Source organism: Pleurodeles waltl, chromosome 10 (genome assembly GCF_031143425.1).
Source record: "Pleurodeles waltl isolate 20211129_DDA chromosome 10, aPleWal1.hap1.20221129, whole genome shotgun sequence".
Classification (NCBI taxonomy): Eukaryota; Metazoa; Chordata; class Amphibia; order Caudata; family Salamandridae; genus Pleurodeles; species Pleurodeles waltl.
In genome coordinates, this window is record NC_090449.1 from 25,040,422 (window position 1) to 25,060,247 (window position 19,826).

A 19,826-nucleotide genomic window follows, 5' to 3' on the forward strand; every position below is an offset into this window, starting at 1 on the left:
GTGTCACTGCAGTTCTGCTAACCAGAACTACAGTGCTTATGCTCTCTCTGTTTACCGAATTTGTCACTATGGTCTAGTGACTCAATATTCCAATTCAGATTGACACACTGGACCCCCCGTATAAGTCCCTAGTATATGGTACCTAGGTACCCAGGGCATTGGGGATCCAGTAGGTCCTTACTGGCTGCAGCATTTCTTTTGTCACCCATAAGGAGCTCATACAACCACTCCTTCAGGACTGCCACTGCAGCCTGAGTGAAATAGTGCACACACTATTTCACAACCTTTTCACTGTACAAGGTAACTTATAAGTCACCTATATGTCTAACCTTCAGTTACTGAAGGCTAGGTGCAAAGTTACTGTGGGTGAGGGCACCCTTGCACTAGCAAAGGTGCCCCCACATTGTCCAGGACCAATTTCCCAGGCTTCGTGAGTGCGGGGACACCATTACAAGAGTGCACTACATATATGTCAATACATATATGTAGCTTCACAATGGTAACTCCTTATATGGCCATGTGAGGTATCTAAGATTGTGAAATTGAACCCCCAATCCAAATCTGGTATTCGGGGGCCAATTTCATGCCCCCTAGGGCTCCGCCATGGATCCCCCAGTACTGCCAAACCAGCTCTCTGAGGATTCCATTGCAGCCCCAGCTGCTGCCACCTCACAGACAGGTTTCTGCCCTCCTGGGGAATGAGAAGCTCGATCCCAGGAACAATGCATTTCCTTTAGAAGAGGTGTTACACCCTCTCCCATTGGAAATAGGTGTTACAGGCATGGAAGGGGTATCCTCCCAGAGCCTCTGGAAATGCTTTGAAGGGCACAAATGGTGCCCTCTTTGCATAATCCAGTCTACACCGGTTCAGCGATCACCAGCCCCTGATCTGGCGCGAAACTGGACAAGGAAAGGGGAGTGACCACTCCCCTGTCCATCACAACCCCAGGGGTGGTGCCCAGAGCTTCTCCAAAGTGTCCCTGGCGTTTTGAGGATTCCTAGGTGTGGGGACCCTCTGGGAGCATCTGAGTGGCCAGTGCCACAGGTGACGTCAGAGACCCCTCCTGATAGGTGCATACCTGGGTAGGTAGCCAATCGCCCTCTCAGGGCTATTTAGGGTCTCTCCTCTGGGTGTTTCCTCAGATTCGGTTTGCAAGACTCCACCAGCATCTGCTTCAGCTTCTGACCGTCGGATCAACCGCAGACTGCTTCAGGAACCGCTGTAACTGCAACAAAGTATCCAGAAAGAATACTGTGACCTGCAACTTCAGCTCCAGCCAGCAACTGCAACAGTTTCCAAGTTGTGCACACTCTGAGGACTGCCTGTCTTCATTCTGCAACAGAAGGACCGAAGGAATCTCCTGTGGAGTGACGGAGTCACTTCCCTGCTTCAGCAGGCACCTCTCTGCAACGACAACCGGTACTCTGGGACTCCTCTCCTGTCGAAGAGCGTGATCCCTGGAACCCAGGTGGTGGACCAAAGTGATCCTAACTGTCCAAAGGTCTAGCTGTCCAGATTTGGTGGAGGTAAGAGCTTGTCTCCCCGTGCTGCGACAGTACCCCTGTGCTCCACGTCTTCTGCAGCTCCTTGAGCTTCTGTGCATTTCTTCCAAAAGTTCTTTGTTCACAGTGTAGCTCAAGTCCCCAGCACTCTATCCTGCAGCGCTCAGCTCCCTGAGTTATTCTCCAGCGGCGTGGGATCCCTTCGTGTAGTGCTGCGACGACCGCACTTTGCAACTCCTTTGTGCCTGTGTCCTGGGACTCCTGAGAGTGCTGCCTGGTCTTCTGAGGGCTCTCTGAAGTGCTGAGAGCCCCCTCTGTCTCCTCAGTCTGAGTTGATGCCCCCAGGTCCCTCCTGGGCCCGGGCAGCACCTCTTTGACGCAAAACACGTCCTTGCATAAACCAAGGCTTGTTGGCGGAATCCAGCAACAAAAACAGCCTGCATCCAATGACTCAATGTGGGACATCTCTTGCACCAAGCAGGAACCCCCAGCTGTCTTCATTGGTGCATTTCTGTACTTTTCTTCTAACAGGAGAATCAACTTTTGCACCCTCATCCAGGTTGGCAGGGGCTCCTGTTCTTCCTCGACTCTTCATGGACTTCTGGACTTGGTCTCCTCTCTCCACAGGTCTTCAGGTCCAGGAATCCATCGTTGGTTTCTTGCAGTCTTGATTGGTTGTTGCATAATCCTTTACCACGACTTCTAGTGTTTTCTGCGGAAACTTGCTGTACTTTACTCCTGCTTTCCTGGGCTCTGGGATGGGGTAATTTACTTACCTTTGGTGTTTTCCTACACTCCCAGCGTCCCTCTACACACTACACTTGCCTGGGGGGAAACCGACTTTCACATTCCACTATTTTAGTATATGGTTTGTGTTGCCCCTAGGCCCATTGCAATGTATTATTTTTCACTGTTTGCACTATTCTGTGACTGTTTACTTACCTAATTTTGGTAACTAGTGTATATATTGTGTATAATACTTACCTCCATTAGGAGTATTACATCTAAGATATTTTTGGCCTTGTGTCACTAAAATAAAGTACCTTTATTTTTGGTAACACTAAGTATTGTCTTTCTTGTGTATCAGTACTGTGTGACTATAGTGGTATTGCAAGAGCTTTGCATGTCTTCTAGTTCAGCCTAAGCTGCTCTGCTACAGCTACCCCTAGACAGCCTAAGCTGCTAGAGCACTGCCTGCATTTCACTAAGGGGCATCGCTGGACCTGGTATAAGGTGTAAGTACCTCTGGTACCCACTACAAACCAGGCCAGCTTCTCACAGATGCCTGTTTTGCTTGTGTGTCTTCCACATGCTGGGGGACACCTGTGTTGTTTATGAGTCCTCTGCTTGCTGAAATGATGCCGTTAGTGCCTGTGTGTCCTACACATACCAGGGTAGTGCCTGCGGTGCATAGATGTCTTCTTACACGCTGTTTAGACGGTGTTTGGAAATGTGTATTGCTTTTCACTTTTTGGCCCAGGGATTGTGGTTGCACTTTGAGTGATGGGTGACAGCTTGCGAACCAGTGGGCATTTACTGAGATGCAGACAGGACATTGGCTTTGAGACAGACATTGTCTCTTTCATGTTTGCTGGAAGGTGGCTGTGCATGTTTTCTTGAAGCATTTTGCCAAGGTTTGTTTATCTCTTGATGCTTGGGATGTGGTTGCACCTGTTGTGCTTACTCCTGATTTCTCAAACCCCACTGACCCCCTTTGGATCTTCTTTGCCTTTTGAGTAGGCTTGCAGAAATCTGAAAATGTAATTTATTACAATTTCGTAAAAAAATGTGAAAATTAGGTGAAATTATAAGAAATAAAAAATATGTGTGTGATCACAGAATACTGGTGGTTTTCAGACTGATATTTGAAACTTAAAAGAAATCTGACCCAATGAGTAACAAATGCAGACTAATGAGCACATGGGTATAATCTTTAAAGCATATGGTTGTGTGGAGTGATCATCTTTCATATTAAACAATTTGAAGAATTCCACCCCAATAAACAAGGTACTTAGCTTTTGTAACGCTCTTTCTGGTAGAGACTCTATCTAGCTGCAGATTTCTCACCTTTTGAATATTCCCCAGAAGTCAGACTAGATCTGGGAACTTTTCAACAAAAGTTCTGGACACCGGTAGGCGGCACCGTGCAGCTCCACGCCGATACCGTTGCACTGCGGAAATGGTGTTCGGAGCCTATATGGTTGCCAATCCCATCCACTCTCAGTTGCTTTCAAGACTGTCTGTGCCTCTGGAGGCAGTGCCTCAAAAACACTTTGTGTGACTAGTGTGCAGATGCCTAGACGTGGGATCTTATTACCGCCCCAGTCTGTTTCTTGGCTGTTGGCCGGCACTGGGCAGGTGTATAAAGGCCTCTTTATTTAATTTTATCCTTGGGCTACTCGGGAAGAGCTTCCCAAACAGCCTGAGTCTGTTTTTTTTATTATAGTGTATCAGCGTGCAGGGCATGCTGACATCATTACACTAAAAGTGAAAGTAGAACAAGCCGAAGGGCATCAGTGCTCACTGGCATATCTCAGCCCCCTGAGCACTGATTGCTCCAGGCGAGGTATCGCTGGCGAGGTATTGTTGGGGCGGATGGGGTAATTAACCTCAAAACACTCCACCAGGGGCCAGAAGGCTCAACAGACACAGGAAAAATTAAACAATAAAAATATGGGGGGTGGGGGTGCCCACCATGGCCATACCTCCACCCTGAATGGGGTCAGATAGTCCTTCTGCCAACCCTTTATTTATTTAGTGTGTTTTTTGAGCGGAGAGGCTCCCTAGGCATGGCCCTGTGCTGTCCCACAACCTCTGGCCCAGTAGACTTTCTGCCCCCCTCCTTGCCCTGGAGGGGGAGGATAGGGAATTTCACCACAAATGTGCTGTCCAGGGGGACAGAAAGCTCACTACACACAATAGATTTTAAAACAAAGCCACAACACAAAAAAGGAGGGTGCAGCCTTCCCTTGCATCGAGCCATACAGGAATATATATATTTTTTAAATAATGGGGTGTGTCTGGCACATCCTAACATCAGTCCCCAGACTCACCCCTAAAGCCTAAACAGTCTTTCTGCTCCCCCTGCTGACTAAAAAATGACATCCCAGAGGCAAGCAAGAGGACGTTCCGATTCTTTTGGGTGTTGTTGTCACATATGTGCCAGTATAGTGTGGCTAACTCCCAATATCGTCCCACTTGCAATAGTGAATGGCTACACTTTTTGGGATTGGGTAGGCTGCCATTTGGGAAAACCTAACAGAACCAGACACGTCTGAAAACTAGACAGCCGGGGGAGTCCAGGGTGGTGTGCTAGCATGGATCCCACAACATTGTCTTACACACAATGCCCTGTAAACCTCAAAATTTGATTGAAAACACAATTTTTTCTCACAGTTCTGTGGGTAAAACTTCTGGAATCTCCAGGGAGCCACACATTTCCTACTACCTTGAGTCCTCACATGTTCCCCTATGGTACCCCAAGACACAAATGGCCCTAAAGTGCTAAATTTTTAGTTAAGTGTAGAAAAATGGCTCCTTGTTGCAGTTACCCCCCCTACTTTTTGCATGACGTTGATGCTGACTTGACTGAGAGTGTACTGGGACCCTGCTAACCAGGCCCCAGCACCAGTGTTCTTTCACTAAAAATGTACCATTGTTTCCACAATTGGCACACCCCTGGCACACAGATATGTCCCCTGTAAAAAGGTACCAGTAGTACCAAGGGCCCTGTGACCAGGGAAGGTCCCTAAGGGCTGCAGCATGTGTTGTGCCACCCTAAGGGACCCCTCACCTAACACATGCACACTGCCATTGCAGATTGTGTGTGTTGGTGGGGAGAAAAAAGCAAAGTCGGAATGGCATCCCCCCCCCCCCCCCCCCCTGGATGCCATGCACCCATAATACTGCCTGTTGCATAGGTAAGTCATCCCTCTAGCAGGCCTTACAGCCCCAAGGCAGGGTGCACAATACCACAGGTGAGGGCATAGCTGCATGAGCAATATGCCCCTACAGTGTCTAAGTCTATTCTTAGACATTGTAAGTACAGTGTGGCCATAATAAGTATATGGTCTGGGAGTTTGTCAAAACGAACTCCCCAGTTCCATAATGGCTACAATGAATACTGAGAATTTTGGTTTCAAACTTCTCAGAATAATAAACTGACACTGATGCCAGTGTTAGATGTATTAAAAAATACACACAGAGGGCATTTTAGAGATGCCCCCTGTATTTTACCCAATCATTCAGTGCAAGTCTGACTGGTCTGTGCCAGCCTGCTGCTGAGAGATGAGTTTATGACCCCACGTGGTGAGGGCCTTTGTGCTCTGGGGCCAGAAACAAAGCCTGCACTGGGTGGAGGTGCTTCACACCTCCACCCCTGCAGGAACTCTAACACCTGGCGGTGAGCGTCAAAGGTTCAGGCTACATGTTACAATGCCCCAGGGCACTCCAGCTAGTGGAGATGCCCGCCCCTGGGACACAGCCCCCACTTTTGGCGGCAAGTCTGGGGAGATAATGAGAAAAACAAGGAGGAGCCCCCCCTCAGCCAGGTCCACCACTAAGGTGACCAGAGCTGAAGTGACCACCTCCTTGGAAAATCCTCCATTTGTTTTGGAGGATTTAGCCAAATAGGGATAGGGATGTGCTCCTGTCCCCAAAGGGAGGGAGTACAAGAAGATGTAGCCACCCTCAAGGACATTAGCCATTGGCTACTGCCCTCCAGCCCTAACACACCCCTAAATTTAGTATTTAGGGGTGACCCTGAACCCAGAAAATCAGATTCCTGATGACCTAACAAGAAGAAGGACTGCTGACCTGAGAACCCCGCAGAGAAGAAGGAAGACAACAACTGCTTTGGCCCCAGCCCTACCGGCCTGTCTCCTGATTCAAAGAACCTGCAACAGCAATGCATCCTGCGGGCCCAGCGACATCTGCTGACTCAGAGGACTGCCCTGCAACACCAAAGGACCAAGAAACTCTTGTGGACAGCGGCCCTGTCTAAAGCAACAAGAAGAAACCATATTTAAAGGGACTCTCACCTCACTCCAGAAGCGTGAGTCCCCACCACTCTGCACCCGACGCCCTTGGCCCATGTCCAGAGAAACCAATGCTGCAGAAAGGATCCCCAGGCGATTCCGACGATGTGTCCACCCTGAGTCAACCTCTCTGCACCCCCAAGACGACGCCTGCAGAGGGAATCCCAAGGACCCCCCTGACCGCGACTGCCTGGTAAGAAGAAACCCGACACCTGGAAGAAGCACTGCACCCGCAGCCCCCAGGCCCGTGAAGAACCAACCACTGGTGCAGCAGTGACCAGCAGGCGGCCCTCACCCTTGCCCAGTCAGTCACTGGCCCGAGAATCCCACCTGTGCCCTGCCTGCAACGTCTGAGTGACCCCTGGGTCCCTCCTTTGATTTCTATCACAAACCCGACACCTTGTTTGCCCACTGCACCCGACCGCCCCGGTGCCACTGAGGGTGTACTTTGTGTGCCTACTTGGGACCCCCCCAGTGCTCTAGAAAACCCCCATAGTCTGCTCCCCGAGGACGCAGGTACTTACCTCCTAGCAGATTGGAACCGGAGCGCCCCCGTCTCCATAGGCACCCATGTTATTTGGGCCCCTCTCTGACCTCTGCACCTGACCTGCCCTGTGTTGCTGGTACTGGGTGTTTGGCGTTGACTAGAACCTCCAACGGTGGGCTACCTATGCCCTGGAGACTAAACTTGTAAGTGCTTTACTTACCACATTAACCTAACTGTACTTACCTCCCCCAGGAACTGTTGAATTTTGCAGCGTCCACTTTTAAAATAGCTTATTATCATTTTATGCCAAACTGTGTACATTACTATTTTGATTCAAAGTTCTATCTATACCTATGCCAAGTACCTTACATTTAATGTACTTACCTGCAATTTGAATCTTGTGGTTCGAAAATAAATTAACAAAATAATATGTTTCTATATAAAAACCTATTGGCCTGGAGTTAAGTCATTGAGTGTGTGTTCTCATTTATTGCCTGTGTGTGTACATCAAATGCTTAACACTACGCTTTGATAAGCCTACTGCTCGACCACACTACCACAAATAGAACATTAGTATTATCTATTATTGCCTCAGTCAATCCTCTTGGGGAACCCTGGACTCTGTGCACACTAGATCTAATTTTGAGATAATATAAACAGAGCCAGCTTCCAACAATAAGCAATAGGGATAGCTGTGGTATTTGGGGCCGTACAGTGGTGCCACTCATGCATACATACAAAGCACAGACAAGTGAGATTTTAACCAAAGTATGAGGTTTGCAAGGGCACTGTGGGTAAGAAAACCTCATGGGATCCACACAAAGCACAAAAACCCTGGTGTTGAAAGTGTGGAGGTTTGCTAGTTTTCCCTAGGTGCCGGCTGAGCTAGGTCCAAACATCCACTGCTACCTACTATGCAAAAAAAGGGTAAGTTTTAAGTGAAAGAATTGGATGTGCCCATGTTGCATTTTGGGTCCTTTTCTGTCGCAGGCACTAGGTATACTGCCACTATTGAGTTACCATTATATTGGGAGACTTAGGGTAATGCTGTGCGGAAGGAAGTGTGCGGCTTCCCGCAGATTCCAGAACTTTCCCTTACAGAAATATGAGGAAAGTGTGTTTTTTAGCCAACGTTTGACGTTTGCAAGGGATTCTGGGTAAGAAAACCTAGTGAGATCCATGCAAGTCAACCCACCCTGGAATCCCACACATGTCTAGTTTTAAAAAAATATGCAGGTTTGATAGGTTTATTAGGTGCCACCTGAGCTAGGGCCCAATATCTGCAGCGACCCACTTTGCAAAAGAATGGTCAGCTTTGAGTGGAAAAAAGTGATGTGTACATGTTGCGTTTTGGGCCCTGTCTTATCACAGGCTCTAAGCCTACCCACACAAGTGAAGTTCCATTTTTATCGGGAGACTTTGGGGAATGCTGGGTTGAAGGAAGTTTGTGGCTCTCACAGATTCCAGAATATTCTATCACAGACATTTTTGGAAATGTGTTTTTTAGGCAAAGTTGAGGTTTCACCCCAGGTGTCTAGTTTTAAAAAATGTGTACGTTTGCTAGGTTTCCAGCTGAGTTAGGGCTCAAAATCCACAGCTACCCACTTTGCAAAAAAAGGGTCAGTTTTCAGTGGAAAAAGGGTGATGTGACCATGTTGCGTTTTGGGCCTTTTCCTGTCGCGGGCACTAGCTCTACCCACACAAGTGAGGTACCATTTTTATCGGAAGCCATGTAGAAACATAGAATGGTAGAAAATGTGTTAATACCTATTGGATTTCACTGCATTTGTGCCTTCCAAATGTAAGCCAGTGTGTAAGCAAGAAGGCATTTTGAAAAATACCCTCTAACTTATGTGCCAGAATGGGTACTCACAAATTCAGAGATGCCCAAGTAACCTCTGCTCCTAAACTCAATATTGTGTGGCTATTTCAGAAATCTGTAGGTTTACTTGAAACCCATTTTTCACTCTACATATTTCACCATATGAATTGGTCTATACTTGGTACACAATGAAAGACCATTGTACAGTGCAGCTCAGATGTTGGCTCTGGGTACCTCTGGTTCTTGGAGAGCCTACAAACTCTATGTATCCCACAACCCGATCGGTCTAGCAGATGTAATGGTATATTGCTTTTGTAAATTGGCCATAATGAACATAAGTTACAGATGAAAATGTTGTCATGAATGGGTGTTTTTTCCTACTCATTCTAAATATTTCTTTATTTCAATAGTTATTTTCTTTGAGAAATTCTTGAGGTACATACATATATGACCCCTTGGTGAATAAGGGATTTTGTCTACTTTTTAGAAATCTATGGCTTTCCTGGATCACCCAGGGATTTAATACTGGTTTCTACCACATACTGGAAGTAGATTGAAAGCACAATAAATTGGAAAAAGGAGCTGCCAATTTGAAAAATACCAAAACTGTGGTAAGAAAATAGGTTTTATGATTCAAGTCTGCATGTTTCTCAAATCTAGGAAGAGGGTGACTTTAGCACAACATGCATTGATTCCATTCTTAAGGGAAAAAACAGACTCTTATCCCGAGCACTTTTTCCTATTTCGCTCAATAAACAAAAAATGTAGCTATATTTTGCTTATTTTCTCAGTCTCTTCCAGGGAAGTCCAAAAACCCTGGGTACCTTTAGAATCTCCAGGAAGTTGGAAAAAAGGATGATAATTTGGTGTGGATACCTTATGTGGAAAAAAAAGTTATGGAGCCATAAGCGTGAACTACCCCAAATAGCCAAAAAGGGCTCAGCACTGGGAGGGAAAAGCTCCAGTAGTTAAGGGGTTAAAACTCAGCTTGTTTAGGATTGCAGAATGGGCTACTATGAGAGACATTGCGAGAACAACAATGAATGTATAAGATAGAAGTTAAACCAGTAGCATTTCCTATATATCAATCATATCCTTCATTGTGATAAACTGCAAACCTTTCAAAGACAAACCATTCCTTGAGGACAAAGTAAGGGCCGTCAGCTAATCCATTGCAGGGAAATAAAAACAAAAATACAGATTGTGAAAGGATGATGACATTGCCATGTAGTTTACTCAGAGTTGGTGTCTATGGTACACAATGGAACCAAAGGCCGTTATCAGAAAAAGGCATTACAGATTCAATCCAAGAGAAGAAAGACATCACATCATTAAAGAAACATGTGGGAAACTGGACTTAATGTGTTTATGAGCTTAGGAAATGCTAACCTTGCCTTGTGGCAGTGTTTTCCTGCTTCAGAGACATGACTTGCAAAAAGCCTTGTTTGTCTCTTTGAAGTCTTTATTCCTCTATATATTTCTCAGCACAAGCACAGAGGTAATTGTGTGCAAGGATGACCAATTAGGGGCTTTGGAATCATGGAAGGAATACAGTCAGACAAATGGAATGGTTCAAATAAAAATCAGAAACAACCTTTTGACTGAAAGCCCCTTGTTGTGCCTGACAACATAGCAATGTCCCTTTGAAATAGTACAAAGATAGGCTAAGTAAGATGGCAATACATAAATCAATACATAAATCAATTCTCTTAATAGAATTTAAAATAACACAAAAAGTACTGCATTTGAGGTCTGAATATGAAACATCTGATTTGTAAAAGGAGTTCAGAAACTAGAATAAAGCCTGTGAGTTTGCCAACTGCAGGGTTTGCTATTGCAAAAGGGATTTGTGCTCAGGGCCAGAGTTAAGTTAATGCTGCACATTAGCAGAGAGTAACCTGCCCTTTGGTGGGGGTGGGGGCCGTGCAAAGGAGCCATTAATATTCTAAGGGAGAAGAGATGATCCAGGTAGGATTCAAACCTTTAGCAGACAGGTCACACATAAACCCTGTAGGAAAGTAGCGTCTTTTAGCATGGTTATCCCCACCTTTTGCCTGTTGTCAGTATAGTTGTCTGTGTTCATTGGGATCCTGCTAACCAGGACCCCAGTGACTGTGCTCTCTCATTCTAAATTTGGTTGCTGAGACTTCACACACCCCACAGTTTGCATACTGGTGCCCCCGTATAAGTCCCCAGTATATGGTACTCAGGTACCCAGAACATTGGGACACCAGGGGTTCTCCATGGGCTGCAGCTTGTATTATGCCACCCATGTGTGATTGATGTGTAGACCCAACTGCTGAGGCACTTCGCAAGTCCAGTTGTACTGACGCTGGGCTTCCCGTGATGTTGAAGCTTTGATCAGCCAATCGTCTAGATAGGGATAGACAAAAACTTGGTGCCTCCTGAGATGTGCAGCCACTACTGCCATGCATTTGGAGAAGGTTCTGGGGACTGATTTCAGGCCAAATGGAAGGACTTGGTATTGATAGTGATCCTGCCCCACTACAAACCTCAAGAACTTCAGGTGTTTCTCTGTGATGGTTATGTGAAAATATGCATCTTGGAGGTCTATAGAATGGAGCCAATCTCTCTGACGTGGTTGAGGGTAAATCTAATGTAATGCCAGCATCCAAACTTTTTCCTTTCAAATTCATTTGTTGGCTGTTTTTAAGTTGAGAATGGGCCTGTACTCGTTCTTGTCTTTTTTCTTCACCAGAAAATATCTGGAGTAGATTCCTGTGCCTCGTTGTTTGTGGGGATCGACCTCCACCGCATTCTTCTGAAGCTAGATGCTGAATTGCATCCAGAGCATGGGCAAATTATGGTTGGATGGCTTCGGTAGTAAGGTTGGGGGAGGACTGTGTATCTTAGAGAACACCCATTCTAAATAATATTGAGCACCCATGAATATTTTGTGATTTTTCACCACTCTGCCAAATAGTGTGAGATGCTTCCCCCCTACTCAAGTGGGTAACGGAAGAGGGGGAAGGGAAGATCCATTGTTTTGTCCCTGCTGTTGTTGTTCCCCCTTAGGGAGGTTGCTGTGAAGTTCATCTTCTAAATTGCCTTTGCTGGTGTTGTTGTTCGTAAGGGAGCTGTTGCTGTGTCTGCTGGGGACCCTGGTACCAATGAGGGACTTGAACCCTCTGCAGGTAGAAATGGCACCGGAAGTCTTTGTGCTTTCGGTCTTTCAAGGCCAATCACCTTTAGCGTTTCCTTTTCCACCTTCATGCGAGCCATTTTGTCATCCATGTTGCTGCCAAAGAAGGTAGATCCTGAAAATGGAAGGTTCAAAATCAGTTGCTGTGATTCGAGCTTTAATGAGGTGAGTTGCAGCCAAGAGTGATGTCTCAAGGCAATACCATGACAATATTCATGTGCAGCCAACAAGGACGAATCTGTTGCCGCACTGATTATTTGGATGGACACCATGAGCTCTTCATTTACTATTTCTAGAAAATCTTCTCTCCGATCCCTAGGGAGGTCATCTTCAAATTGCTGGCTAGAGTCCCAGAGCACTCTATTGTACCTACCCAGCAGGGCAGTGGCACTAGTGGCCTTCATGGTTGTTGCAGCTGTATTACACACCTTGCACCCTACTGAATCCAATTTTCTGCTCTCATTAGGAGCTACAGAAGAAGCAGGAGGCGTGGCATGATACTTCTTTGCAGCTAAGATGACTACAGAGCAAGGAGGTGGATCCGCTCTTAGGAACAGAGGATCTTATTCTGGAGGCCTATATTTCTTTTGTAGCCTTGAAGGAGCTGGCTTGGTGGTTGCTGGAGTGAGGAAAAGATCCATTGCAGGCTCCCGTAGTCCTGGCACTAGCGGAAGCAGTGGCCCTGACGCCGATCTTTGATGGAGAGTCTCAAAGATGACAGATGTTGTAGATGTAGGAACCGACATCTGTATGTTTAATTTCTCTGCTCCCCTTACCAACAGCTCCTGGAAGGTGGATGTGTCATCCACTGGTGGGACCTGAGGTTGTGGTGAATCAGAGTCGGTAAGTCTTGTTGATGAAGATGAGGATGTTGTGTGCCCTGATCAATGCCTAGCGGTTGTCCTTGTGTGAGAACGATGGCTATCTTTTCAGGATCGCCTGGATGAAGATAAGCGCCTCGAACGATGTCTATGGTGGCGTGACCTATGGCGTGACAAGTAGCGTGAACGAGGCTGCGCCGGAATCACAGGAGCCGGTGGCGCAGGAGTAACTGCAGGAAGTGTAGGCTTGGTGGAGGGGGCGGAGGCAGGAGCTGTGGAGAAGGTGAATCCTGCAGTACTATTGGAGCGGTAGGGGAGTAAGCCCTTGAGTACTCTAATTCAGATGAGGAATATCTAAGCCTCCTTTTTCTTCTCGATGTCGAAATGGACCTTGACGCCGACCTTCGACATTGACTCGATGGTGACTGCTGTCGACGATGCCTCGACATCGATCTCCTCAATGTTGTAACACTCCCTGGCATCGAAGGGTCTGGTTGCCTCGACGTCAATATGCTTCTCAATGCCGACCTCACAGTATGTGTCGACGGTGTGTAAATCCTACATAGCCTAGGCGTTGATCTATGTCATTTCCTCGATGGCGATCCAGTCCTCGAAGGTGAGTAAGTCGGTGCCGTACCTGGTCTCAACATTGAGTCCCTCAACGTCGGCCAGGAAATATGCCATTTTCTTTGTGGCAATCTCTTTGTGGACCTTCCTAATCCCTCAGAGGCAGAAGTAAGAGCCTTGGTAGAGGAGTGACCCTCTCCCCGTTCTGAGGCCTCACCTTGAGACTGTCTTTGCTGTCTGCGCTGCTCTTCCTTCCCATGAAGGCAAATATTCTCCCTCTCTCTCAGGGTACGGTGCGAAAACTTCTTGCAAAGAGGACACTGCTCTGGATGTTGCCTTGATGAAAGGCTAAGGATACAGATGGTGTGGGGTCTGTTTTTGCCTTTTTTCTTTCACAGGAAGGAGTCTTGTCAAACAGGGAAGGCAAGATAAATGGAAAAAAATGCCTCAGATTCCTGTCAGAAAAAGTGTTAGAAGGCAAGAGACTGATGAAAAACATCAGGAGAACCAATTTAAATGAAAATTCACAGGTGAATTTTGAGGAAAAAAAGCCTAAAAGGCAGCGTTCAGTGCTCCAGGATCCTGTCACCAGGTACTGGAAAAAAGAACTGAGGCAAATGCCACGTGCGGAGCATGATGGGATACTGGTGGTGTCTACAGACTTAATGGCACAGTCACTGTTTTCTACTCACATAATAGCAGCCTGTGGGGCTGCACTGCCTTTCTACTCTTCATCTCTTAACTTTGCCAGAAAAAGGGTTTGTGAAGGAAATTTTAGGCCTGGTGTAAACATTTACCTTGAATTCTACATTTATAAGGGGGTTTTTAACCCTTTTTTTCTAAGTACAATCTGAAGAATTACACAACTGTAGCCTGTTTGCCTCGGCTACATATTATGTTCTTTCTTTGGTGTCTGTGCAGGTCTTCTTGAAGCAAGGTGAACGTCTACACTTAAGAGGAGACTATGGAAAGAAGTGTTACGCGATACTGCACGTGGGCGGAACTATTCAAATGCTTATGACTATCAACGGAGATCCCCTATGAGGGAAGTATGAGTGTCTCAATCTCACGAGTGTGGCATGTACCTTTGAGTGCAGCGTAGGAACAAATGCTTCTATCTTATGAGTGCAGCATACTGTTCATTGCAGTCTAACTACAAATGTTTCGATCTCAGTAGCGCAGCACAGTGTTGAGTGCAGTAGAAGTATGAATGCCTCTATCTCCTGAGTGCAGTGGAAATACAAGTGTCTCCGTCTCATGAGGGCCACGTACCTTTGAGTGATCTGAAAGTGGGAGTGTCTCCATCACAACATACCACTGAGTGCAGTTTAAGTGCAGTGCTGCGTCATCCCTCTGTCTCTTACCTCTGTGGCATGGTGCTCTTTTGGATCTGCAGCGTGTCCAGCTCTTGCATGCTGCCCCGGCTGACGGACACAGTGGAGTTGGCCAAGCGGATGGCACGACGCTTGTTGCGCCGCGGGCAGCAGGACGTGCTGATGCCCTGGTGGGAGGAGATGGAGGTGCTGCGACTTGTCCGGTAGCCAATGGACTCTGCCATGCAGGCCTCGCTGTACGTATGCTCATCTGTGAACTCATGACACTATATACAAACAGAGGGGGGAGATATTCAGAATACTGTATACCATGTAGGTGCAGCCCCCCACATCACACCACAGGGCGGCATTCTGACCAGTACAATGCCAGTCATGGAGAAGGTTTGATGGATTCCCCCTTAGCTATGGAAACCATCACCACATTTGGTTTGGCAATGTAAGACTAATGGTGCCCAATCTGATGCCCACCCGTATGGCTGGTGACCACAGCTGAGACCCCCTGTGTGCCGGACTGTCCCCTGTAGACAATCACTGACCCCATGTGGGACAGACTATCCTCGGTAGACTATCACTGACCCCCTGTGCGCCAGACTATCCCCTGTAGACTATCACTGACCCCCCGTGCGCCAGACTATCCCCTGTAGACTATCACTGACCCCCGTGCGCCAGACTGTCCCCTGTAGACAATCACTGACCCCCTGTGGGTCAGACTGCCCTCTGTAGACTGTCACTGACCCCCTGTGAACCAGACTGTCCCCTGTAGACTATCACTGACCCCATGTGGGCCAGACTGTCCTCGGTAGACTATCACTGACCCCCTGTGGGCCAGACTGTCCTCTGTAGACAATCACTGACCCCCTGTCGGCAAGACTGTCCCCTGTAGACTATCACTGACCCCATGTGGGCCAGACTGTCCTCTGTAGACAATCACTGACCCCTTGTCGGACAGACTGCCCTCTGTAGACTGTCACTGGCCCCCTGTGCGCCAGACTGTCCCCTGTAGACTATCACTGACCCCCTGTGGGCCAGACTGCCCTCTGTAGACTGTCACTGGCCCCCTGTGCGCCAGACTGTCCCCTGTAGACTATCACTGACCCCCTGTGGGCCAGACTGCCCTCTGTAGACTGTCACTGGCCCCCTGTGCGCCAGACTGTCCCCTGTAGACTATCACTGACCCCCTGTGGGCCAGACAGCCCTCTGTAGACTGTCAATGACCCCATGTGGGCAGACTGTCCTCAGTAGACTATCACTGACCCCCTGTGCGCCAGACTGTCCCCTGTAGACTATCACTACCTTTGTGTGCCGGACTGTCCCCTGTAGACTATCACTGACCCCCTGTGCGCCAGATTCTCCCCTGTAGACTATCATTGGCCTCTCTTGCTCTGCCCATCTTCTTTAGAGCACCACTGACCCCCTCGTGCTCAGGGCGGCCCTCGCTACAGCACCGCTGCCCCTCCTGCTGCACAGCCGCCTTTAGTCTCCTACTGACCCCTGCTGCAGGCTGCATTCTTTAGAGCACCACTGACCCACATGTGCTGCAGACTGCCCTTTTTTGGGCACATGAATCCCTCTTGAATCAGACTGCCCTCTTTAAATCACTGACCCCATCCTGCACACTGCCCTTTCAGAGCATCAGTGACCACGTGATGCTCCAGACTGCCTTCTTTAGAACACCATTGACCCCTCTCTGGTCCAGACTGTCCTCTTTAGAACCCAGTTAACCCACTCATGTGCCAGACTGGCCTCTTCAGAGCACACTGACCCCTTCCCTCCTGGTCCACACTGCCCGCTTTACAGCACACTGACCCCTTCCCTCCTGGTCCACACTGCCCGCTTTACAGCACACTGACCCCTTCCCTCCTGGTCCACACTGCCCGCTTTACAGCACCACTGACCCCTTCCATACTGGTCCACACTGCCCACTTCAGAGCACACTGACCCCTTCCCTCCTGGTCCACACTGCCCGCTTTAGAGCACCACTGACCCCTTCCATCCTGGTCCACACTGCCCACTATAGAGCACACTGACCCCTTCCCTCCTGGTCCACACTCCCCACTATAGAGCACACTGACCCCTTCCCTCCTGGTCCACACTGCACCACTGACCCCTTCCCTCCTGGTCCACACTGCACCACTGACCCCTTCCATCCTGGTCCACACTGCCCGCTTTACAGCACACTGACCCCTTCCATCCTGGTCCACACTGCCCGCTTTACAGCACACTGACCCCTTCCCTCCTGGTCCACACTGCCCGCTTTACAGCACACTGACCCCTTCCCTCCTGGTCCACACTGCCCGCTTTACAGCACACTGACCCCTTCCCTCCTGGTCCACACTGCCCGCTTTACAGCACACTGACCCCTTCCCTCCTGGTCCACACTGCCCGCTTTACAGCACACTGACCCCTTCCCTCCTGGTCCACACTGCCCGCTTTACAGCACACTGACCCCTTCCCTCCTGGTCCACACGGCCCGCTTTACAGCACACTGACCCCTTCCATCCTGGTCCACACTGCCCGCTTTACAGCACACTGACCCCTTCCATCCTGGTCCACACTGCCCGCTTTACAGCACACTGACCCTTTCCCTCCTGGTTCACACTGCCCACTTCAGAGCACACTGACCCCTTCCATCCTGGTCCACACTGCCCACTTTAGAGCACCACTGACCCCTTCCCTCCTGGTCCACACTGCCCGCTTTAGAGCACCACTGACTCCTTCCCTCCTGGTCCACACTGCACCACTGACCCCTTCCCTCCTGGTCCACACTGCCCACTTTAGAGCACACTGACCCCTCCCATCCTGGTCCACACTGCCCACTTTAGAGCACCATTGACCCCTTCCCTCCTGGTCCACACTGCCCACTATAGAGCACACTGACCCCTTCCATCCTGGTCCACACTGCCCACTTTAGAGCACCACTGACCCCTTCTCTCCTGGTCCACACTGCCCGCTTTAGAGCACCACTGACCCCTTCCCTCCTGGTCCACACTGCCCGCTTTAGAGCACCACTGACCCCTTCCCTCCTGGTCCACACTGCACCACTGACCCCTTCCCTCCTGGTCCACACTGCACCACTGACCCCTTCCCTCCTGGTCCACACTGCCCGCTTTAGAGCACCACTGACCCCTTCCCTCCTGGTCCACACTGCCCAATTTAGAGCACACTGACCCCTTCCATCCTGGTCCACACTGCCCGCTTTAGAGCACCACTGACCCCGTCCCTCCTGGTCCACACTGCCCGCTTTAGAGCACCATTGACCCCCTTCCCTCCTGGTCCACACTGCCCGCTTTAGAGCACCATTGACCCCTTCCCTCCTGGTCCACACTGCCCACTTTAGAGCACCACTGACCCCTTCCCTCCTGGTCCACACTGCCCACTTTAGAGCACCACTGACCCCTTCCATGCTGGTCCACACTGCCCGCTTTAGAGAACGAGTGACCCCTTCCCTCCTGGTCCACACTGCCCACTTTAGAGCACCACTGACCCCTTCCCTCCTGGCCCACACTGCCCACTTTAGAGCACACTGACCCCTTCCATCCCGGTCGACACTGCCCACTTTAGAGCACCACTGACCCCGTCCCTCCTGGTTCACACTGCACCACTGACCCCTTCCCTCCTGGTCCACACTGCCCACTTTAGAGCACCACTGACCCCTTCCCTCCTGGCCCACACTGCCCGCTTTAGAGCACACTGACCCCTTCCATCCCGGTCGACACTGCCCACTTTAGAGCACACTGACCCCTCCCCTCCCTCCTGGTCCACACTGCCCACTTTAGAGCACACTGACCCCTTCCCTCCTGGTCCACACTGCCCGCTTTAGAGCACCATTGACCCCTTCCCTCCTGGTTCACACTGCCCACTTTAGAGCACCACTGACCCCTTCCCTCCTGGTCCACACTGCCCACTTTTGAGCACCACTGACCCCTTCCCTCCTGGTCCACACTGCCCACTTTAGAGCACACTGACCCCTTCCCTCCTGGTCCACACTGCCCACTTTAGAGAACGAGTGACCCCTTCCCTCCTGGTCCACACTGCCCACTTTAGAGCACCACTGACCCCTTCCCTCCTGGCCCACACTGCCCACTTTAGAGCACACTGACCCCTTCCATCCCGGTCGACACTGCCCACTTTAGAGCACACTGACCCCTCCCCTCCCTCCTGGTCCACACTGCCCATTTTAGAGCACCATTGACCCCTTCCCTCCTGGTTCACACTGCCCACTTTAGAGCACACTGCCCACTTTAGAGCACCACTGACCCCGTCCCTCCTGGTCCACACTGCCCGCTTTAGAGCACCACTGACCCCGTCCCTCCTGGTTCACACTGCCCACTTTAGAGCACCACTGATCCCTTCCATCCTGGTCCAGTCGGCCCCCTTCAGAGGACCAGTGACCCCCTCGCGCTCAGGGCTGCTGGAGCTCCACCGCCCCGCCCCCTCGGTGTGGACAACAATGCAGGTCACCCCCCCCCCCCTCACCGTGGTCTTCTCCAGACAGTGCAGGAGGTGGTGGTGCTGCTGCTGGAAGGTGGAGCGGTTCTTCACACACAGGGCGTGTGCCTCGCTGCCCTGGTCCTGGAGGAAACAAGAAAGACAAAGGGCACTGATTGCAACACCGGCCACCTAGGAACATTTCATCAACACTCAAAAGGGGTGTCAAGCATTGGGGGCGGCGCTGTCCCATCTAATAGGTTAAAAGTGTTGGATGGAGAAAAGGTAAAGGCTTGCACCAGAGCGAGTTATGCTTCACAATAAGAAGTCTGCTCAGACCGCTCAGCACAATGTTATTCACTTGTCTTGGAGCTTCTTTACTCCATGCTGAAGTGACGTCCAGTTCCATGTGTGGGGAAGCAGCGCCATCTCGTGGGCACTGTGAGGAAAGGCGCGTCAGCGTTTCAGGATGAGGGTCAGAGAACGCCAGACCCACTCATATCCTCACCTTAAGCGGCAATCTCATTACACCTCTGGAAAGCAACGGCAGAGTGACTGGACCCCGGAAGATGCAGGGGCGAGTTGTGATAAATGGGGGAGCATAGGCCGCAGAGAAGAGATTTTAGCACAATCCGTGTAACCGTTTCTTTATTCGTACACCTACC

The 19,826-nt window shown here is 49.6% G+C and overlaps 1 protein-coding gene across 1 annotated transcript in view; it reads right to left on the bottom strand.

The window, feature by feature from the left end:
* LOC138262292 (A-type voltage-gated potassium channel KCND1-like) overlaps window positions 1-19,687 on the bottom strand; it is a 63,178-nt gene extending 43,491 nt beyond the window's left edge. The window contains exons 1-3 of the mRNA XM_069212191.1: window positions 19,670-19,687; window positions 19,210-19,305; window positions 14,764-14,999 (exon numbers count right to left, since the gene is read on the bottom strand). Of these exons, the coding sequence (XP_069068292.1) occupies window positions 14,764-14,999; window positions 19,210-19,305; window positions 19,670-19,687 (350 nt within the window). The remainder of the gene's footprint in view (window positions 1-14,763; window positions 15,000-19,209; window positions 19,306-19,669) is intronic.
* Between the last annotated feature and the right edge of the window lie 139 nt (window positions 19,688-19,826).